A 24,124-nucleotide genomic window follows, 5' to 3' on the forward strand; every position below is an offset into this window, starting at 1 on the left:
ATATATATATATATATATATATATATATATATATATATATATATATATATATATATTAGGTCTCCGCTTTGACACATTTGATCTATATATTTGTATTATTTCTTCATACAATTGTTTTAATATAAGTAACCCCAAACTTAAAGGAAGTGAAAATAGTAGGTAGAGAAGATAAATTACAGGATGTGCGACCTATAGGCCTATTCATACCTCCTTTTTTGGTAGGATCCGGATCTTGCACTATGCAACTCTAACAAAGCAAAGCTAGTGAAGTTATTTTGTATTAGTTGATCAATTGAGCTGTGTTGAGATTTGACGGTAGAAATAAACCTTTTGAACTAATTAAATATCAAACTTTACAAAGCCTATAATGATTATTGTGTGGATCATACTATTAAATAATGTACATTTAAGTACACAAATAATATACTTTTAGTATATTAAAATATACATTATATTCAGAAAAATTAAAATATATTATTTGAATGTTGAAAATGTATTATTTTATATAATGTATATTTAACATACTGATAACATATTTTTAATATATTAAAAATGTATTTTTGTTGTACCCACGCACGACAATTTGCCCAAATGCAATCTGCCAAAAAGTGCGGCTATTATCCCATTTGAAATATGACCAACCGGGCACCAGAGTCTTTGTATTAGGAAGGTGATTGATTGAAATATGCAAACCCAATAATAATAAATAGACATAATTAATCAAATGTCCCACTGGTCATACTACGTACTAGACAGACAATTATGTCCACACATTCGATCAACCTCGTCTATTATAGTGTGACAATTATGTCGCATTATATAAAACTTTTGTTTTCAATATTACACCCGGTATCATTACTATATATTGTAATATTAATTTAAATTTGACCTGAATTGTGCAAGCAAAATTTTGACTATTACACAGGAGACCTCCAATTTTACAATTGTATTAATAACCCACTTAAGAGTGTATATAAGTTGAGTCGAATCGATAAATTAAAAGGACCACTACAAGTTCACAACTCAATTGAATTGACTCAACTCGAAATTCGAAATTCAAAGTTCACTTCAAACTCAATTTAGATTTAAGTTTCAGGTTGTATAAACTCATCTGAAAGCTTGGTTGTGAATAGAATTTTTAATGTTTTATTATATTTTAAAGATTATTTTAAAGTATGTCAAACCATTTTTAAAGAATTGAAAATCTTCATTTCTTCATGAAAAATAATTATTCCTTTGATACGTAATAATGCAACAAGGATTGGGCCGTAAGGCAAGTTTTTGGGCCAACAAATACTAGCCCGTATTTAACATGTCTGGCAAAATCTTTCGCTGATTTTTTTAGTGGGAACTCTCCAGGAAGGAGGAAAACAACAATTTGTTCATTGTGCAAATGTCAAAGAGTTTCAATTCTTTGATTCAAAGTCATTATCAGAAATGATTATAAGGAGGTAAATCAATTTAAATTGTCCATAACTGATCGGTTCAAACTAAGAAGACCAATACACAATTCCTAGGGGGGAGTTGAACTTGGAACCATGAAGGCTAATGTACTCTATTACATTTAGATGTCAAAATCAAAATCTAATGAACATATATGCATGCATGTATCCAACCAATAAGGATACAGCAGGGAGAATTAACAGAATGGGAAATCCAATTCTAATATTAACTCCGATCCTGCATGCATAACTGCCTAATGTCTGGTGGTCATTGCTGGAAATTATGAAATTTTCGACCACCTGAAAATGATCTTAAATTAAGTCGAAAGCCTTGTTCCGACCACTAAAAAAACCTTAGTTGTTATTTCACACCATTTTTTGTTTTCTACTTGATATAAGATCACTTTCAGGTGGTCGAAAATTCCATAATTTCCAACAGTTGCTTAAGATTTCCTGATGGAATGGTGGCGAGGCGAAGAGGCAGCAGATAGCATGGAAACAATGGAGTGGAAGGCGTTTGCCGCTATTCTGGATTTTATCTGCCCTCTCTTTGGCAAAGGCTTCATGCTCCTTAACCTTTGAGTTGCTGGTGCAGACACCCTGCAGATTATCTTCTGATTCATGCTTCAAATTAAAGCTCAAAAGACTACTGGAGATTAATTCAGGAAAGAGATGGCTGGTTGAATAACTGTCTGTCTTGCTCTTCATTTGAGTGAGATGGGGGGGTTTATATAGAAGACCTCAACGCAAAACCAGGGAAGAAAAACCATTGATCTGGGAAAGTTGACAAAAGCTAGCGTTTGTTAAACATTGATGTGGATAGGGTGGCATGACAGCAGGACTGTCTGCCCGTACAAGATTCCCTACACACCAACTTGCACCAAATCAAATTCATCCATATGATTTTTTATTTTTTGATACATTATGTTACAACTTACGCCAGACTAATCCTAACACCCAAAAATCCCTGCTTAGGAGTCGCTGTAAAAAGTAAATGGCTAGTTGCCGAAGTAGCCTCCCAGTCAATCCTTGTTGTTGCACACCAGGGATCTGTTGGGCAGAGGCCACTAAAGGGCCAAATCCAGTAATTGGTGGTTAGGAAACTGTTAGGCCTGCGTAGACTTGAAGGATCAAGTCCAGCACTCTGCCTCTCGAAAATAAGGAAATAAAGTTATACATTCATTACGCGTTATAACTTTTCGCGTAGTGGTAAGCACTTATGATCTATTTAGGTGGTTGTAGTTAAACCCCACCCTATATAGTGCTAATTTTAGGTCAGGTCTACTACTTGAGCTAACCCCGCAGTGCTTCATATGATTTATTTACTCAGCGACGTAACTGATGACATGAGATGCATAAATAATATAATGATATGGAACGCGTGCGGGGGTGGCCTGCTCTCCGGTTTTCGCAGGATACCAGAAGACAAAACACGCAGAGGTAATTGAAAAACTATTGACAAGATCGAAGATTTGGTTGTTTTGTTTTTTCTGACATTTGACAGATAGGCTAAGGATTTAAATATGAAACGTGAAGGTTTGCAGGGAGCAGCGCAGCTAGCCAGCTAGGTTAATTATATATGATGGGGTCCTTGTTTCAAGGGTTTGAAGATCATATGATTGGGCGCAGCACATGTTCAACCCAACAGAAAAATCATGCAGCGGCTATCTTGGAAAGGGGAAGCTTAGTACGATGGTTCTTGTCAATAATATTAAATGTTTCCAATTGCGGATATATATATATCTTTTGCAGACCTAACTGGATTTGGAGACACACAGACGACGATGAAGCTGCTTTTGATCTCTTCAATCTTCATTAGTATATGCTACACTTGTCTCTGCAACATGTGCGGTTGCAGAAACATGCAGATTAAAATAAGAGCTGAGGTTGTTTTCATATCCTAATTTTTGTCTTTTGTACAGATTATAATGTACAAACATTCATGCACTTGAAACGGGGGCTTAAGTTAATTGCAGCTCAACTTTGAATTAGTCGAAACTTCATTTTACTATGAAATATTGAGGTTATGGTTCTAATATATACATATATATTTAGGGGTGTCTGGTAAATGGTGGTTAGCTCACTGATAGTTGATTGAATTAATGAGTTTGACTAGTTCATAGCATTAGCTCATTGTAGAAAAGTGTTTGGTAGATTAGCTATTAGCTGTTAGCTAATTACATTCAAAATGACTTTCTCAAAAAAAAAAAACAAACTACATTGAACAGTATTTGAAATTTTAGCATTTTGGAACAATAAATTGTTACAAAAAGCTAATTACTCAAAAACTCATATAGTCAAACAGCTAATAGTGGTCAAATAAGCCAAAGTTGACTGATAGGCTAATTATTTTACCAAACAGGGCCTTAATATGCAAGAGGGAAAATGACATACTTGATCCTTGAGTTATACCACATTATATTAAGTTTTGACTCAATTATATTCCTTAAGAGGACATTGATCGGACAATTGATTTGATAACCATAAAGTTTCAAGTTTAATTATGTGAGAATTGTCCATTGGTCTTCTCAGTTTGAGTTGGTCTGATCATTTGTTGACTAAAATCACAAGATGATTTTCACCCCAAATGCATTTTTAGTAGTGACTATGGACTAGTTATGCTATGCATCCGTATGCACCATTCATGGTGCAGGGTGCATATGGATGCAAAAACGACGTCGTTTTATTAAAAATGCGTGTCTCCCATTTAAAAAAAAAATTCAGGTTCGATTCCCAGCAACAACATTATGTTGTTCATTCATTATGGGATTTTTGTTCATAGATTATAGAATTTTAGTTCATTGATTCTGGAATTATAGTTCATCGATTTTGGAATTTTAGTTCATATATTCTGGAATTTTAGTTCATTCATTCTGAAATTTTTAGTTCACAGATTAGATTCTGGAATTTTAGTTCATAGATTCTGGAATTATAGTTCATCGATTCTGGAATTATAGTTCATCGATTCTGAAATTTTAGTTTATCGATTCTGAAATTTTAGTTCATATGTTGTTGCTGGGAATCGAACCTAAATTTTTTATTAAGAGGAGACACGCGTTTTTAATAAAACGACGTCGTTTTTGCATCCGTATGCACCATACATGGTGCATACGGATGCACGGCATAATTTGCCATGGACTTTCCCTTAAATAAAAAATAGACTCAATTCCTCAATTTATTCCCGAAATGACAATTCTATTTTTTTTAATATTCAATTAGATTTAAACAGAAAACTAATAAAAAAAATTTAATGGTAGAGGTAAATATGAACTCTTGATTTCTTTTTCTTCCTCTTATATGCTACAAATCGTCCCCAAGTTTCATTGAGTCTATTTAACAAGCTTCAAATTTTGAGTAGAACAAATAAACTCGCTGAAGCCCTAAGAATATTTGTCTCATATAAGAAAAAAGTACGAGAATATTAAAGTTTCATGTTTATCTTTTACGATTTAAGCATTTTTATTAATTTTTCACTCAAATTTAACAGAATATTAACAACCAAAACTATTTATTATTCAAAAAAAAAAAAAAAAAAGATTTAGTTTTATACCTAAGTTTTAACTCCAGACCAAATATGTAAATTTCCCATTTAACTAATCAAATAACAAGCCAAATACTTTGTGCTCAGATGACACCCAGGTTGGACTCCCATATGGGAAGTTGTGAGTTCAAACCTCTAGAGGTGTTATTGGCTCTTTGTATTTCAGTAGGTTGAGAAAGTAGTTATGAACAATACTACATTGTAATAGAGTCGGTAACATTAAAAAAAAAACAAATACCATTAATTTCAACATTCATGTCATTGTCAAACCATGATCTGCACAAATTTTTTTTAGCTGTCATGGCACCCCACTGTCTTGCCTACTTGCCTGAGGAACCTAACACTATATATAAGATGGTAATAGATAATCCATTTGTCATTGAATTTTATACTTTTTTTTTTCTTTTTAATTATTTTAAAATCTTTTTTCTTCTATATAAACCCCTAGCCTCAACATATTCTAGCTTCATTCCATGAAACTGCAGATAAGATGCAGAGGAAGATGAAGAGCAAGGTTGTTAATGATGAGCCTTCTTCAACAGCAAGGTTAGTGGGCACTGAATTGTTGAGGACAAGAAGAAGAAGGCTTATCCCCAAAAGAGGGCAAATCAAGATGAGGATTGCAGCAAAAGCATTTCATTCACTTGCAGCCATCATCATCACCTCCACTTCTTCCCAACCTTCAAAACCTAGCTACCTGTAAATCATGCATCATACCACATCAATGACTTTCAACATTCTTAGACCACCACTCTTGTATGTATAGTATTTTTTATGTATGTGTTTCGTGTAATCCTATTCGTATAATGAATTAACGAAATGAAGCCAGAGATGGAAACAACACAATCTCGATTTTTTTCCAACCTGTCTAAAAGAGTGTCACAGTTTGGCAACAAGAAATGTTGTTGCTTTTACATAAATATAGATTCATTGCAACATTATTGTCTGTATATACGAGGAAATACAAAGGCCGACATAGTAACATCAAAACAATGGGAACTACTACCAACTTCACCATATCTTGGACTAGCTTCCAGCTGCAATATCAGGCTATACTAGCTTCCAGCCGGGATATCAGGTTCGCATAACGAGTCCTCTCATGATCTAGCCAGCGACCACGGAAAAGCTAATATATGTTCCCCGAGCAATTGTCACAAATCTTGTACTCGAGAATTGAACAAAGCGAGTTCTCAGTATTTATACGACAGAAAATGCAGGCGTGATAATTGCACTTGCTATTCCACTGGATTTGGATAAAATTTAACGGACTCCTTCCAGATCAGTTCCTTGATGTTTTCTTCATTGAATGAAGGCTCCTCAAAATCAAACCAGAAGGGCCTAGGGCAGATTGGCTCATCGTTGATATCATGAAGAGATGACAAAAACGGATGACTGAGTGCTTCATCAACTGCATGAATATCAACTGCATTAATTAGACGCACTGAACTTTTATGAAGAGTAAATCACAGATGCTTACCTGTAATTCTTCTATTGGGATCAAACACAAGCATTTTTTCTAGCAAATCAATAGCCAAAGGAGACATATTTGGAAATCTTGCTTTAAATTGTTGCCTAGGGTACTGGGGAAGCTGTTTGACATATCTTCGTGCGTTATCGCTTCGCAGAAATCTAAGGCTGGCATCATCAGGTGATCCTAAGAGCTTTTAGACAGATGAAGCAAAAGGAGAAGCATCAGGAACAGGGTAAACAAAATGAATATATAGCTAGATGAAAAGAACAAAAATAGAATCAGGTCTTCTGTAATTCCCTCTATCTATCTATTCACTCATCTCTCATCTCTTATATTGGTCTTTCTCCACCCAAGTATGTCATTCTGTCATTGAACAAGCCAAAAAAATCAGTTAATGGGAACAATAACTGGTGATCCAAGCCAGAATGACTAAAGGGTCTGCATCAGATATTATATTACTGCCAAAAGAACAGTACAGGGAACACAACCAAAATTCTATATTTTGGAACCAATTCAAAAGCTATATGTTTTGCACTACAATTAAAGATAGAACTCATAATGGCACCTAGAGTGGCAATTTGTTTCACTGTCATTATATTAGTCTAATGATAAACTCCAAACACATTACCTCAGTGATAAGTCTCAGCTGATGAACATAATCTTTGCCAGGGAATAAAGGTTCTCTGGTCATTATTTCACCAAGAATACACCCAACAGACCAAACATCAATTGCAGCAGTGTATTCAGAACAGTTAAGGAGCAGTTCAGGTGCTCGGTACCAGCGAGTGACAACATACTCAGTCATGAAATCTGTTTCTGATGTTGTCCTTGCCAAACCAAAGTCTCCTATCTTTAGGTCACAATTTGCATTAAGAAGCAAATTGCTGGGCTTCAGGTCACGATGCAAAACATTTGCAGAGTGCACATACTTCAGTCCTCTTAAGAGCTGGTACATAAAGTACTGCAAAGTTCATCAAATTTTGTCAGTCTCAGGAGCTAATTTGAGCCAGAGGATAAAACCATATGCCAAAATGATATATATTGAAGAAGCAGGTGTTTGAGGTTTAGCTTAATGGTAAACTAAGCCCCATTATAGGCGTTAGTCCTGGCTTCAAATCACATTTCCCCCGTCAAATATAACAAAATTAAAGAAAGAAAGGTGTGTGAGTGTTTATAGACACACACACAATTAAAGAAGCATAAACCATTGATACATTGATAGAGGCTGGAAATTTCCATAACAGCAACAATAGTTTCCTCTATCCATGAAAGGATAACAACAAAATAAGAAATTTCGCTCATCAAATTCCAGATAAGAACTACAACTGTTACTATGATATTGACACTAAATTAAGAGACAATACACATGTTAAATCACCATTTTTCTTACTCCACAATCAAACACATCTTCATTTTGGTTTTTTTTTTTTTCGACCCCCCCCCCCTCCCCCCCCCCCCCCTCCCCACTTCTCAACCCTAAAAAGTCCAACATACAAGTTTTCCTTAGTATCAAGAGCCAGACATTATGATTGTTTCTTATCCACTGCATCTGAAAATCATATTTACATAGCAAAGATGACCAACAAAGAAGAAAATACTTTTTTTCTAAATGTAATCACTTCTGTCAGCTAATAAAAGTGATGAGAAAACAATTACTTGCCATTCAATGCAAATTATTTACAAAAAAGAGTCAAATAACAGGCTAAGAGCCATACCTGACAGTGATCATTTGTTAAAGGCTGATCAGAACGAATGATTTGATGAAGGTCAGTATCCATCAACTCATAAACAATATACACATCATTAAAAGCCTCTTTCTTTGGCGGCCTTATGATATCCTTAATTGCAACAATCTGAATACCCAACAAAAAGTGAATATTAATCCAAATTTGATGCTAAATCGAAAAAAGGAAAGTCTTTAATTATGTCCAATAAACTAATCCAAACAAAAAATAAATGTGTAAAACTCACATTTTCGTGATCCATGTGCCTCAGTAACTTAATTTCCCTCAAAGTCCTCTTAGCATCAATTCTATTATCAAAGGCATTGCCAATTTTCTTAATAGCCACTTCCTCTCGGGTTTCTGAATTCACCGCCGCACTGCAAGATACAAATTATTAATCTACTAAAGCTAAACCTAAAATCTGGCTATACTTAGATCAACCAAGTCAACTCCAGTAGAAAACAAAATCCCTACAACACTATACTTCAACTTCATACTTCATATTAAGCCACCTGCAGCATCTCAGACGCATTTACTTCAACTTTTACAATAAACACACAAACAATCAATGTTTATACATATACTTGTATTGCTATTTGTTTACCAGACAAGGCCATAAGCGCCGCGACCGATGGGGCGAATGGGGGGAACATATTTACTCGAGACTTCGAATAAGTTGCCGTAAAGATTATAGCGAACGTAGCGGCCGCCATGAGTGGGAACGCCTCTAATGTTTGCGCCATTGGAAGAAGCTGAGCTGGTTTCTGTTGCCATGAGGTTAAGCCGTGATGCTAATAACGGTCCGCCGGAGATGGGCGGCGCCGGAGCTGAGATCGTCGGAAATTAGCTGCTGGGATCGGATTTTCTATGAGGTTTGAATTACTTTAGGGTCTGTTTGGTTTTGAACCTGTGATTCTGTAAACGCGGTTTTGAATATCCCGTGAAATAAAGTAGACTGACTTAGTCACTTGGCAAAAAACCAAAAAAGAATTCTTTAAAAAATATACGGCGTACTTAATTTTCCTGTCTCATTCAACTACTTTATCCGTGTTTAGATAAACATAATTTTATATATTAAGGGGAGTTGGTGCACAAAACATGTATTCATAATTGATGTGCAAAACACAAAGAAGTGCATGGAAGTGAACACCACTACTTAATGGGTATGTAAAACACCTAAATTGTCACACAAAGTGTCATATTAATCAAACCAATGCATGAAACATGTTGAGAGATGTGTATCATGCATGCATAAAACTTAAGTGCATAATCAAAGTTTTTACGCATAGAGCGTTACGAGGTCGGTGTGAAAAGCATTGCAGCCAATACCTTCATGGCCTCGTTTGCCTCGGTGCAGTGTTGATGACAAAGCAATTGGGCAAAAGGACATGATTTTTTTTGTGGGATTTTTAATGAAATAACACAAATTGCTCAATAATTAGCGTTAATTATATTATTCAACATACAGTCACTAGTACAGAATAAGCGATTTGGGTCTGTTGTATAATAAATCAAATAACATGTTCAACAATGATACATAATAATGATTTTAACATGGAAGCAATAAATATGAAAACTATAAAACTTTTTAGACTAAATCTAACCACACTCCACTATTATTTTGTTATGTACTCTTGTGGAGCTCTAGAGATTGTAAAGCTTGTAGGTAGGGCTCACTAAAAGTTGTAAGGCTTGGTGGTCATCATAGGAGAAGTATTACATTTATGGTGCTTTCATAATCATTCATAGTGGTTTAATTTGCGAGTCTTCTAATGACTAGTTTAATCAATGTACGTAACATTGTTTTCTAACGTGATTTTACACTATATTCTCCTCTTATCATGATTTATCATGCTTCTTCAAACAAATTACTACTCCAAAAACAATTCTCCAACTCTAACAAGGTAAGTACCTAAATACATGTATTGTATTTTATATATTTAAATATATAATTATTTTTTTTCCATATTTAAAGACTAATTTAGCCTCTATTTATAAAATGTCATCTTGTAGTTCTAGTACTTCATCTTCACCCAAACTTAGAGATAACTTTCAATGTAAAAGTGGTGATGTGTTACACAAAAAAATGTTATGGAGTTATATTTATAAGTCAAGAATTTGTGTTTGCTTCCTATATTACATTATAGGATTATTATAATTTAAATGGTCCAATTTGATGTTTATTAGCATTATATTATTTATACATATGTCCTTATGACATTTATTGAATAAAATAAAATAAAATTATATGAATTTTGGACTTATTAATTCTTTGAAAAAATGACTCAATTGAAAGCATATATCAAATATGTGGGGCCAATTTGCAAGAATGGAAAAATCAAACAAAAAGCCTCAATTCAAACTAAATTTGTGTTACCCAAATCCACACCAATGACCTAATCCATTCCTTCTATTCCTCAAACTAAATTCGTGTTACCCAAATCCACACCAATGACCTAATCCACACTAATGAAAAGAGACAGTCAAATTTGTAATAGAAAAGTTTGAAATTAAAAACTGTAAAAAATTAAAAAAAAAATGTTCGAGCTTATCATTCATTATGTCTTTATTAGAGATAGCGGAAGTTTCATCGTCGCTACTATTCAATATTCATCACTAGATTATTGACAACATCAATGGCAATTCAAAGAAGAATGGCCATAGAGGAGAAGAGAAGCATCGCCACACCTCGTTGTTTTGACTAGAATCTTTAAAACCATTTTGCTACTATGGGTCACTAAGAAATTTGTGTAGCTGGAAATTTGTCCCCTCATCGTTCAGTCTCATGCAATGCAAAAGGAAGAGAAATTTTACGATTATGTTTGAAATCAGAATTGAAATAACTTTCATTTTTATCTTAGCTTGAGGTTGGTTTTTATATAATTGTCATAAGATTTAACCATGTCTATAAATCCCTAACATCAGCGACCAATGGCACCACTTTAAGAATAAGTATGGAATACAATACGAATTACATTATTATGATTATTATAACTTATGACAAAGTGCAATGGTCACTATAAATTTAACTCATGTACAAAATATAAATTTCTCTATTATTTATGAAAATAATTAAATAAAAATATATCCATACCCTTAGATGTCTTTATACATGTCAACAATAAACAATTAATTTTATTAAATGCTTCTTTACAAACAAGTGAAAAACAACTGCTTGATTGTCAAATAAATGATGCATTCATCTCGACAGCCCTCAGTATCCGGCGTTGGTAGAAACTCCAGCCTATAAGAAAGTTCTCTTTTGACTAAAAGACTAGAACGTCAAGTTCATTCGTTTAAAAATTGACTGTTTAAATACAATTAATGAGCTGAAGAACAACACCCCAAACAGATCGCAATGGGTCTTATTATCCACAATTATAAAAGTTTAATGGCCAATTTTAAATCAATAAATTATATTTTTGTTAGGAGATCAGCGAATTAGATTACCCACAAACTAACAAGGGTAATTGTCTCTACTCCCATAATTGGGACAACATCCTCTCGATTGTATTCGTTCATTTTTTTCCTACCCATCATTATTAATAGAATCCTTTTATTGTTTTGTAAAAAAAAAAACAAAAAAAAAATGATGCATTCATCATTAACAGCAGGGCAAAATTGGAATTTGATATAAAAAGAAAGCACCAGAAATTGCAGAGAAAGCGTAGAAAAGTCTAGAATTGACCAGAACGAGATGATGACTCCACTCTATTCCAGTATTTCATGAATCCCGAACGTGCTAACCGCCTTCAGCAAACCCCTACCATATAAATACCCGCCTTCTCTCCGCTATACTTCATCATTTTCGAAGTCTCTGCATATTCTAACGCATTTCAAACCCCGAACAAGCACCTGCTACTGCATTCACTCTTTTGAACTCTACTGTTAATGGCGGACGTTCACATGGGGGAAAGCGAGACCTTCGCCTTCCAGGCGGAGATCAACCAGCTCCTCAGCCTCATCATCAACACTTTCTACAGCAATAAGGAGATTTTCCTTCGCGAACTAATCAGCAACGCCTCTGACGTAAGCGCTACTGCTCTTACTACTTTTTGAATACATGCATACTGAGTATTTATTTTCGTCTTTAATTTGCGCTTGCGAATGTGAATTGGAGTTCATCTATTTATGCTGATTCTGTAAAAATGATTGTGAATTTTCTGTTAGGCATTGGATAAAATACGTTTCGAAAGCTTGACGGACAAGAGCAAGCTCGATGCTCAGCCCGAGCTATTTATTAGGATTTTGCCTGATAAGGTTAATAAAACACTAGCTATCATTGACAGTGGTGTTGGAATGACTAAAGCAGGTATATGGCCTATGAATTTCATTTACAGATGCGTAAAGCGTTTGTATGCTATATTCCTGCTCTCTGTGATTTATTATCGAGGAAAAAAGTCTATGAGTAGAATATAATGCTTCTGTTTCCAATTTTGCTTTGCTTTGAGTCGGTTCGAAATAATTTTGTACGGAGTAAGATCTACATCGTTAAATATGAATCCATGTTTATATGGATCTGTTACTTGCTTAGAACAGAGGAGCGGCATGATTAGTGGATATATTTTTCCAATTGGCAATCCATAATCAGCTACATATTTCAGCTCTTTAGGATATCAAATGTTTAAGTAATTATGTCCATGAAATTCAGTATTGCAATAACATTTGGTAAAATTAAGTACGATCTACATCCTTAAATATGTTGAATCCATGTTTATATGCATCTCTAGCTTGCTTAGAATGGAGTAGCGGCACGATTAGTGGATATATTTTTCCAATAAATGTATTGTTGGCAATCCATGGCTGTGTGCTGTACCTGAAGATGGAATCAGCTAAATATTTAAGCTCTTTAGGACATAAATTGTTTAAGTAATTATGTCCATGAAATACAGTACTGCAATAGCATTTGGTAAATTAATAGATAAATGATATTGTTGCTTTGGTAAACAGATCTGGTGAACAATTTGGGAACTATTGCAAGGTCTGGAACTAAGGAGTTTATGGAGGCATTGCAGGCGGGAGCAGATGTTAGTATGATTGGACAGTTTGGTGTAGGTTTCTACTCTGCCTATCTGGTGGCAGAGAAGGTGGTCGTCACAACTAAGCACAATGATGATGAGCAGTATGTGTGGGAGTCTCAGGCTGGTGGATCATTCACTGTTACAAGGGATGTAAATGGAGAACCACTTGGAAGGGGAACTAAGATAACCCTCTTCCTCAAGGATGATCAGGTATAATGTTTTCTATGTTTTGCATTTTTAGTACTAATGCCATCTGCACCCTGTTCCCCTTTTATGATATCACAAAAAATTTCTGTTAATGACTGCTAGTTTAGATTCACCTTATTGCTTAGGTGAAGCTCTGTTATGAAACTCATGCATAAACATTTTGTGCTTGTCTTATTGCAGCTGGAATACTTGGAAGAGAGGAGGATAAAGGACCTTGTGAAGAAGCATTCCGAGTTCATTAGCTACCCAATTTACCTCTGGACTGAGAAAACTACTGAAAAAGAGATCAGTGATGATGAAGATGAGGAGGACAAGAAAGAAGAGGGTGATGTAGAGGATGTGGATGAAAATAAAGACAAAAAGAAGAAGAAAAAGATCAAGGAGGTGACCCATGAGTGGCAGCTGATTAACAAACAAAAACCTATCTGGCTGCGCAAGCCTGAAGAAATTGCCAAAGAGGAGTATTGCTCGTTCTACAAGAGTCTAACTAATGATTGGGAGGACCCCCTTCACTGGAAACATTTCTCTGTTGAGGGTCAGCTTGAGTTCAAGGCCATCCTTTTTGTGCCAAAGAGGGCTCCATTTGATCTCTTTGACACAAAGAAAAAGTTGAATAACATTAAGCTTTATGTGAGGAGGGTCTTCATCATGGATAACTGTGAGGAGCTGATCCCTGAGTACCTTGGGTTTATTAAAGGTGTGGTGGACTCTGATGATCTTCCCCTCAACATTTCCCGTGAAATGCTCCAACAAAACAAAATTTTGAAGGTCATTAGGAAGAATATTGTGAAGAAGTGCATTGAGATGTTCTTTGAAATTGCTGAGAACAAAGAGGACTACATCAAATTCTATGAAGCCTTCTCAAAGAACCTGAAATTGGGTATCCACGAAGATAGCCAGAACAGGGCTAAGATTGCAGATCTTCTGAGATATTACTCTACGAAAAGTGGTGATGAAATGACAAGCTTGAAGGATTATGTAACAAGGATGAAGGAGGGACAGAAGGATATCTATTATATAACTGGTGAGAGCAAGAAAGCTGTAGAGAACTCTCCATTCCTGGAGAGGCTAAAGAAGAAAGGGTATGAAGTGCTTTTTATGGTGGATGCAATCGATGAATACGCTGTTGGGCAGTTGAAAGAATTCGATGGGAAGAAGTTGGTTGCTGCAACCAAGGAAGGGTTGAAACTTGAAGAGACAGAAGAGGAGAAACAGAAAAAGGAAGAAAAGAAGAAATCATTTGAAAACCTGTGTAAAGTCATAAAGGATATACTAGGAGACAAGGTTGAGAAAGTGGTAGTTTCTGACAGGATTGTGGACTCTCCCTGTGTCCTGGTGACTGGGGAGTATGGGTGGACGGCCAACATGGAGAGGATCATGAAAGCTCAAGCATTAAGGGATAGTAGCATGGGTGCTTACATGTCGAGCAAGAAGACTATGGAGATCAACCCAGACAACGGCATCATGGAGGAGCTTAGAAAGAGGGCTGAGGTTGATAAGAATGATAAATCTGTGAAGGACTTGGTCCTGCTTCTGTTTGAGACTGCTCTCTTGACTTCTGGGTTCAGCCTTGATGACCCCAACACCTTCGCTGGAAGGATCCACAGGATGTTGAAGCTTGGGCTGAGCATCGATGACTATGAGGATGAGACTGCCGGAGAAGACACTGAGATGCCTGCACTGGAGGAAAGCAATGAGGAGAGCAAGATGGAGGAAGTCGACTGAGGCAGATCGAGTCTCTGCTGAATTGTCAACCAAGTGATGAAGTCCTATGAGTGACATGAACATACTAGTATATATAGTACGAAGCATTACCTTTTTCCATGTTTGTAACGAGTCTGTTTCTGTGAGTTGACATCGTTCTGAAATATACGTACTAAATAATAGTTCTGGAGTCTGGACTATTATACACCATCACTCTATTCGTTGAGGCATGCGTTCTGAAATTTTGTTCTTTATTTTCTTCCCAAATTTTTTGACGACTATCTGCTGCCTAATTGCCTGTACTCAATAGTTGGGGATTTTACTTCAGATTTTTGTGGGTCCCAGCATCCAACTCATTATCTACTATCTCACCCAATCACAAAATCTCTTCTTCCCATTAGAGCATCCTTATCAGTTGAGATTATTTCTCAGTTATTTGTGGGTCCTAGCATCCACTTCATCCTCTATCATCTCATTCAATTACAAAAAACTCTTCTCCACATCAATTTTGAGTTATTTTTCAGTTTTTTATGCACCCACCATTTAACTTACTATATTTTAATTATTTCTCTTACTTATTGGGACCACAAATATACCATACTTTGCATAAGAAAAATTTTTGAAATAACTCCTCCCCACATCAGCTATTAACTTTGAGTGGAGAGAATTCATGTAGAAATAACTCCTAAATAACTACTAGTGTGGATGCTCTTAGTTTTAAGTTTTTCAAAACTTTTTGTGGACCCACCATTTTATCTCAATATTTTATTTATTTATTTATTTTATAATTGTAAAATAAACATAAATAATTAACATACATAACGTGTGTGTATATATATATATATATATATATATATATATATATATATACTTAAAATTGCAAACTTTCATTTGTTGGAAACTTAATTAAAATAATATTATAAAAATTATTATTACAATTTTTAGCAAAATTAAAATAAATTTATAATTATAAACTTTTTAATTTTTTAAATTATAATTTTATCATATACAAATTTAATAATAGAATTTAACAAAACTAAAAAAAAAAAAAAAAATAGAACAAAGAAGCTGGCCTGGCCGTTGGTTGGCCAGCTTTAAAAACAAAGCAAAAAAAGTACAGGTTTTTCTGACATGAATTCGCAAATAGCAGAAGAAAAATTTTGTTAAAGTTTTGCCTTCCCATTTGTCAAAATCCAACCCATGGAAATTTTACTATTCTAAAATGTGGTGTCGAACCCCTTATTGGGTTATAATATATTTTCAAAAGTTATAATCTTTCACTTTTTACTTTTTCATTTATCTATAAATGTTAGTAATAATTATCAAATAAATTATAGTAATAAAATATTCTGTTAAGTACTTATTATTCTGAACTTATTCATTATTGTAAAATATTATTTAATTTTTTAATAATAATAATAATAAATAACAACAATAAAATGGAACTCGTGTAAATATTTTTTTTTTAAATTCTTTTTCTATTCTATTCTTCTTTGTAGTATGAATTAAAATATAATAATATTTATTTTATTTTTATTTTTATTTTTTGTAAAATAACGATTTTAGTTCATTAATTATATCTAAATTGTACGGTTTATGAATTATTATCTTATACAAATTTTTCTTTTAATTATGTTAAAAGTGGTAGTTTTAATCTATTACTTATAAATTTTTTATTATTAACAATTTATTTTGAATTTTAAACTATTAAAGGAAATATTGGTCATTTATAAAAAAAATTCAAATTCCCTCGATGAATCTTCATATATACAATACTCTTTCTGCAAAGTCCTTGCTAAATACTCGTCTATTTGATTGATAAGGAATCAAAGAAACAAGAAAAAATAAATAAATTACTTAGGATTGAAGATAGACCTTAATTTTGCACCTTGGCTTTTCAATTTATTTTGCTAACTGCAATTATATTAAGGTGTGTTTGGCAACCCAAAAATTGATTTTTAAAAATCATTTTCTGAATTTTCAGTGTTTGATAAAGAGTGAAAACGTGAGTCAAAGAAAAATGAGTGTTTAGTCAAAGAAAAAAAACACTCAGAACCCGTTTATTAACTCTAAAAAAATTTCAATTTTCTAAAAATGAAAAAATTAGAGAACAGAAAACATATTTACTAGCACAATTTTCCATTTTAAAAACAGGAAATAATTTTTTAGTTTTCTAGAAAACTCGAAAACTATTAAAAATTATTTTCTAAATGGAAAACAAAATCATCTATCATCTATCTGGCTATATGTATGTCACTATAACCATATTTTCACCACTATCTACTTACATATTTATTTATTACTATAATTACATTCATTATCATATTCTTTTATTTATCACCATCTTATATATATATATATATATATATATATATATATATATATATATATATATATATTTATTTATTTATTTATTTATTTATTTACTTGCATTTATTATTTAAACATAATTTATTTGTTCATACTTAAAGTTAGACATTATTCACATTATCAAAATTAAAAATTAAACTTTATACTAAGTTTTATATTTTGACGTAACTTAATTGATTATTGGTTCAAATATTTTTAGTTATGTTATATCGTAATACAAGTTTGGTCAAGATATCAGATATTGAAATTTCACATATATTACTATATTAGAATTAGAATTCGAAGTAAAAATTATATATTTATATACATGTCATTCAAATGAATATATCCAAAAATATTTTAAATATTAGCTAAACAAAATATTAATATTATCTAAACTAAATTTTAGGTGAACTTAATAGGTTATTGGTTCAGATATATTTTTAGTTATATATGTTATATACGGATATAAATTTAGTTCGGATATCAAATGTAAAAATCTTATATATATTGGACTTAAAAGTAAAAATTATATTTATTCTATTTAAATCAATTTTATATTTTAAAATATTTAAAATGAATGTTTAAAAATCACTCGAAATTAAACTTGTGTTAATTTTATAGCGTTAATCTAGAAAATAAATTTTAAAATAAAAGTATTAGTAAACAAGTTTTCTCAATAGAAAATAGAGAATGGAAATCAGAGAATGAAAATTGAAAATTAAAAAAAAAAAAAAAAAAAAAAAAACAGAAAACAGTTTCTATGAGTAAACGACCTTCATTTTCTTGAAAATTGATTTCTCCTCTTTTTTGGGGAAAGTCACTTTTCAATTTTCACACCACTACCACTACCACACTACCACCACTGTTGCCGCTGCCACTACATACTACCACACACCATCATCACCACTGTAACCACCGCCACCACACCACCACCACCGTCGCCACCACATCACCACCATCACTATTTTCGATTTGTGTTGGATTAAAGTGAATTTTAATTGAGTTTAAAGGAATTTGTCTCATTTTTAAAAATCATATGAATTTGTAGTGGTAGAAAGAATCTCCCTTCTACACAATTTTCTTGGTATATTATCCTTTTCCCCAACATTGCTATAAAAGGCTAATTTTTGTCTACTTTTCCTATTACACAAAAAAATAAAAAATAAAATAAATTAAAGTGATCAAAAATTTATGATTTCTTTTACTTCTTAAACCATCGCTCGTATTTTTGTGGTTCTTTTCTTCGTCTATCCAATGCGGATTGAGCAAGAGATAATGAACCAAAGTCGATTTAATATCGCAAAATAATATTTATATATACACACGAAAGTATATAAAATATTATATATATATATATATATATATATATATATATATATATATATATATATATATACCAGGCCAATATATATAAATCAGATCCCCACGGTTATATACATTTATATTTACGAAAAAGATATATGTATATCAACCAAAATGGAATTTATAATCCTCAGATTATAATTCCAACCAAAAGAAACAAGAGTGGCTTGTGTTTGGTGTAGGGTTTTTAGCACGAGTTGAGCGATCACTCTCTCCTTAAAACCTTATTTGTCACCTCCCAAAAGTGCTAGGAGCGTTGTGGCCTAGGCTTCTTAGGATAAAACATGCTACAATTCGACGTTTGAGCACTCAAATGAACGAACCTGGCGAACTAGAGCAAAACTTAGAACACAGTAGGCTAAGAGAGAAGTAGAAGCAGAGATTTTGAGGCTGAAAAATACTATTTCGATATATGGGTTTTACCTCATTTCTTGTTAATATTTAATAGTTTTTTTATACTAATACTAAAACATCTACTATATATACATATATGCATACAAATATTATATATGAAGTGGGGTGGGGCTCCGTCTCTGAATGTAAGGCAAGTTGATCAACACAATATATACACGCATGCATGGTGCAGGAGAATGCATGGAGAACAGACATATATATATATATATATATATATATATATATATATATATATATATATAATAATACATACAATTCTCAACCGCTACCTTTGCTGATATCTTGGCTTATTCGTTCACTTTTCTTCACTTAACAAGTTAAAATCTGTCCAGAAATATATATTTATTTATTTAAATAAACACCACTCATGACCCAACTCGATCACTCCTCTCAAATAAACATTATATTAATTGAATTCCCGGAATTAAAAGAAAAAAAAAAATAAAAGAAAGAAGTTAATAGTGAATCAAATCATCATAAAGATGGAGGAAAAGAAGATAGCATGGGTGATGTGGTTGGGACCCCAATGAGTTCTTCTTCCCCACCAAGATTCCCTTCTGTGACGTCATCCCACAACAGATAACTGCTGCCGGCCGGACATTGTTGCAGTTGCTGACGTTGTTGTTGTTGTTGTGTCGGGTCGACGCCCCATTCGCTGACTTGATTGTCACGCGCCGCTTGCCCCTCGTCAAACTGCAGGTTAGTGGGTGGCACATTATCCAACGGCCCCAAATCATCCATCAATGGCGGCAAAAAATAACCCGAACCCATGCCGCCCGATCCAAACGACGTCGTCGTAGTCTGAATCTGTTGCTGCCAGAACTCATCAGAATCTTGGAACAGCGGGTCGACCCGGTTGGCGCTGCAGTCTCCCAGCGAGGCAATGGCGGCGGTGTCGAAGGTGAAAAATGGGGCGATGTTAGTAATAATATTAGGGGTGGAAAATAGGGTTTCTTGGAATTGCAAGGGCTTCGTCGCCAAATCTTGAGTGAAGAACCTTTGGTCATTATTTGCAGGATTAATATTGTTGAAAGGGAACTGAATTTGTTGCTGGGTATCAATGTTATTATTAGTACCAATTATTGATGTTGTGGTTGTCTGATGATGATGATGATGATGAGATGTTGATTGAGGTTTCTTTAGCTTCTTTTTTATCCAAGAATTCCAATAGTTCTTTATCTCATTGTCTGTCCTCCCTGGCAAGTGACTTGCTATATGTGCCCATCTGCAATTTTCACATGTATACACACCAATACTTATCACAAACTAGTTCAATTCATACAACAATTTGCAATTTTGAGCAATAATCATCACTTATACTAAGGTTGAAGTTTAGAAATTCGATCTAATAATAACATTAGACAAAAAATAGAGTTTATAATATCAGGGTTAGACTAACGTAACTAATTTTTTAATATCCCGTCTTTTTAGTGTTAGTTCGACTCATGTGTATTATAACCTGATTTTAATGTTCTCTTACAATAAATTGTATCATGACTTCAACTCGGGTATAAGAACATATTTGGTCCAGCATTATGAACTCAACTCGGAGTGAAATATAGACCATGTTTGGTAAAATAGTTAGCTTATCAGTCAATTTTGACTTATTTGACCACTATTAATTGTTTGACTTGATTAAAAAAATCAATATAAGTGTTTGATTAATTAGCTTTTGTAACTCCAAAATGCTAAAATTCAAAAAGCTGTTCAAAAAATTTTTTCAATTAGCTTTTTGAGAAAAAAAATTATACCAAACAACTATCAGCTAACAGCTAATTTACTAAACACATTTCTACAATCAACTAATGTTATCAGCTAGTTATACCCTCAAATTAACCCAATCAGCTAACAACTATCCGTTAACAGTCATTTACCAAACAGGCCATATAATGTTTAATCATAAACTAAGTACATAACCGGATGTGATATTCTTAGGATGTTTGCAATGAAATTCTACAAAACAATGACAATCCCTCCTTAACACCCTACAAATGTAGGTTGATATGGTCTACTCTATCCGCAACTAATTTGATAGCAAAAGCTTAAATATTGTAAATTCAATGCTTTGGCTGAAAATCATCTATGTATGAAGTAATCTTTGATTATATTCTTTGCTTAATTAGAACCTTAATTTTAAAGTGTAAATAATTATATTCCACAAAAACGTGAAGGAAAACCTAATAATTAATCATTACATTATTAACAAGGAAAGTCCTTTGCTTCAATTAAGTTTGGCTTCAATTCAAAGCAAGCCTTATTAGCACCCTACACTAACTCCACTTGGACCACTTCTTTATAGCATCATTATTGTTGTATACCTTTTTGGGATGTGAATGTTTTGCTCGTGCTCAAATCTACATTTCGAAATTAAACTAGCTTCTAACATATTTTATACCCCTAACTCCACAGAGTATTTGGGAGAATATAAATTACACCGGTGCACACAAGAGATATTGTTCACTCTGGACATAATCCCACATTGTCGTTGCTGAGGTTCAAACCTTAATATCTTCTTTCAAATACTGCCTATTGAACCAGTGAGCTAAGCCCGTGAGGGCAACATATTTTATTTCTTGTGTGTATATCTGGATAAGTTTGGTAGCAGGAGATTCATCAATATTTCATTCTTGCCAAGCAAAATTATACAAATTTCAAAAAGAAGTGTGTGTATATATATATAGTCATGTAAATAACTATCATTATTTTATTTGCAAAAGTACCACTACACCTTTTTAATTAAGGGTACGTAAGAAACTTTATACTACATTTTTTATATTGAAGAATTTCCTTCTACGTTATATATAATGGTATCTTATGACACATTAACGGTTCAATAATGGAAACAAAATTCAAATAGAGGCATGTTTGGTAAAATAGTTAGTTTATAGGCCAATTTTGACTTATTTAACCACTATTAGTTGTTTGAATTGGTTTAAAAATCAATATAAGTGTTTGGTTAATTAGATTTTTGTACTCCAAAATGCTAAAATTCAAAAAGCTACTCAAAGCAACTTTTTTAATTAATTTTTTGAGAAAAAAATTATACCAAACAACTATCAACTATCAGCTAATGTTATCAACTAGTTATACCATCTAATTAACACAATCAGCTAACAACTAATAGCTATTCGCTAACGGTCATTTACCAAAGAGGGTCATAATATAAAACATAACTGTCTTTTCAAGAATTTTATACACAAAGGATATAAGATGTGTATAATATTAACTGGAGAATGTTTTTTTTTTGAAGAAGAAGAAATTAAATTAAAAAAAGAAACAGGAGAATTTTTTTAAAATAAAAAATTAAAATCTGAAAATTGGAGAATTAAAGTGAATGCAGTCATAAGCTTGTAGTCTAAAGTTTCAAACGACTCAATACATTTTTACAATATATATATATATAAGAAATTAGCATTTAAAGAATTTGAGTGATAATAGTTTGTGTTACCTGTTGCCTACAGCTCCATGAAGGTTTATAATCAACTTCTCCTCTTCAGGGGTAAATCTCCCTCTTCTAATATCTGGCCTCAAGTAATTGATCCACCTGAGCCGGCAGCTCTTCCCACACCTTTGAAGCCCTAATATCATCACCCAAAACAAGAAACCAGAGAGACACACAAATTTATTATTATATGCTACTGCATGTAATTAATGTAAGTAATTAAAATGATAGCAGAGATTAATTAATATATATATATATATATATATATATATATATATATATATATATATATATATATATATATATATATATAATGACGAACGTACCAGCTTTCTCAGGGACTTCACTCCAGCAGCCATAGCCATGAGTAGAGATATATCTGGTGAGCTTTTCGTCTTCTTCTGGGGACCAAAGCCCTCTCTTCACCTTTTGCTGGTTGCAGCATGAGTGGTGCCCCATTTTTTACTTTTATTTTTATTTTTTTCCTGTAATATAATTTTCAGCTAGCCCAAGAATGTTTTGTTTTAATTTGTTTTGTTGTGCTCCTTATGATTGGTAAACAAGAATATTTGCAGTGATCGATGAAATATATATATCTCGATCTGATGAGTAGTGTTTGTCTCTCTCTCTCTCTCTCTCTTTCTCTTTCTCCTGCTTTCCTAATATATACTAATTTATAAGTGTGTATGTATATATATATAGTATATAGTACATGAAAGGCCGACAGTGGGCGGGAACAGTGGGAAATGGACATCCATAGGGCCCCATGTTTGCATCTAACCCTAAAATGACGTTCCATCAACTTTCTGTATCATAAAGTCCTTCATTTTGTTCCATCATTGGTCACTCTCTGCTCTGATCTACGTCCTACGTATACCCTACACATGTACTACGTAGTAACTTTATTTCACGTACTACGACGTGAACAGCAGCTAGCGCTAGCTGCCGGTTGTGTAACGCGAAAGACCTCACCGCGCCACACACGGCGGCAGATCGGGTGCCGGCCGGGATTGGATCGTGATATGTGCCCTTTAGATACTTGTGTGAATTATATTCAAAGTGTACTAAATATTAATAATGTTGTTGTTGTTGTTGTGAGTAATGCAAATTAAAGGACTTCATAAATACATTTTGTCCCACATTAAAGAATGATGAGTTTACCAAGGACTTTGTGGTGTAAGGGTATCTGATTGCTTCTCTAAGTGGGAGGTAATAGGTTCGAGTCTTCGTGGAGGCGATTAGTAGTTTGAGTATCATTTTCCTTTGGAATAAAAAAGAAAAAAAAAAGAATGATGAGTGTTTCCTTAGAAAAAAATCATTGATGGAGATGTTTTACATCTCTTACAATTATATATGTGTGTGCGTGTGCACGACAATGCATGCACCTATCTCTACATGATTGTCCTTCACAAGTCCGCTTGGGCAGCTCAACTGGTTATAGAGG

At 33.4% G+C, this 24,124-nt stretch overlaps 3 protein-coding genes across 3 annotated transcripts; 1 reads left to right on the forward strand and 2 right to left on the reverse strand.

Moving 5' to 3' along the window:
* Window positions 1–5,815: 5,815 nt before the first annotated feature.
* LOC109165851 (mitogen-activated protein kinase homolog MMK2-like) lies at window positions 5,816–9,123 on the reverse strand. The gene is made up of 7 exons (XM_019314809.1): window positions 8,783–9,123; window positions 8,426–8,555; window positions 8,170–8,307; window positions 7,083–7,415; window positions 6,461–6,644; window positions 6,218–6,391; window positions 5,816–6,184 (listed from the first exon to the last, which is right to left on the reverse strand). Exons 1-6 carry the CDS (start codon window positions 8,950–8,952, stop codon window positions 6,219–6,221), a joined length of 1,128 nt encoding a protein of 375 aa, XP_019170354.1. The 5' UTR covers window positions 8,953–9,123; the 3' UTR covers window positions 5,816–6,184; window position 6,218.
* A 2,828-nt stretch (window positions 9,124–11,951) lies between these two features.
* LOC109164595 (heat shock protein 83-like) lies at window positions 11,952–15,338 on the forward strand. The gene is made up of 4 exons (XM_019313110.1): window positions 11,952–12,207; window positions 12,349–12,490; window positions 13,129–13,409; window positions 13,587–15,338. The coding sequence occupies exons 1-4, from the start codon at window positions 12,070–12,072 to the stop codon at window positions 15,129–15,131; spliced, it is 2,106 nt and encodes a 701-aa protein (XP_019168655.1). The 5' UTR covers window positions 11,952–12,069; the 3' UTR covers window positions 15,132–15,338.
* A 4,290-nt stretch (window positions 15,339–19,628) lies between these two features.
* On the reverse strand, window positions 19,629–23,139 carry LOC109164762 (transcription factor MYB35-like). The gene is made up of 3 exons (XM_019313311.1): window positions 23,007–23,139; window positions 22,687–22,816; window positions 19,629–20,463 (listed from the first exon to the last, which is right to left on the reverse strand). Exons 1-3 carry the CDS (start codon window positions 23,137–23,139, stop codon window positions 19,713–19,715), a joined length of 1,014 nt encoding a protein of 337 aa, XP_019168856.1. The 3' UTR covers window positions 19,629–19,712.
* Between the last annotated feature and the right edge of the window lie 985 nt (window positions 23,140–24,124).

Source organism: Ipomoea nil, unplaced genomic scaffold (genome assembly GCF_001879475.1).
Source record: "Ipomoea nil cultivar Tokyo-kokei standard unplaced genomic scaffold, Asagao_1.1 scaffold3069, whole genome shotgun sequence".
Lineage (NCBI taxonomy): Eukaryota > Viridiplantae > Streptophyta > Magnoliopsida > Solanales > Convolvulaceae > Ipomoea > Ipomoea nil.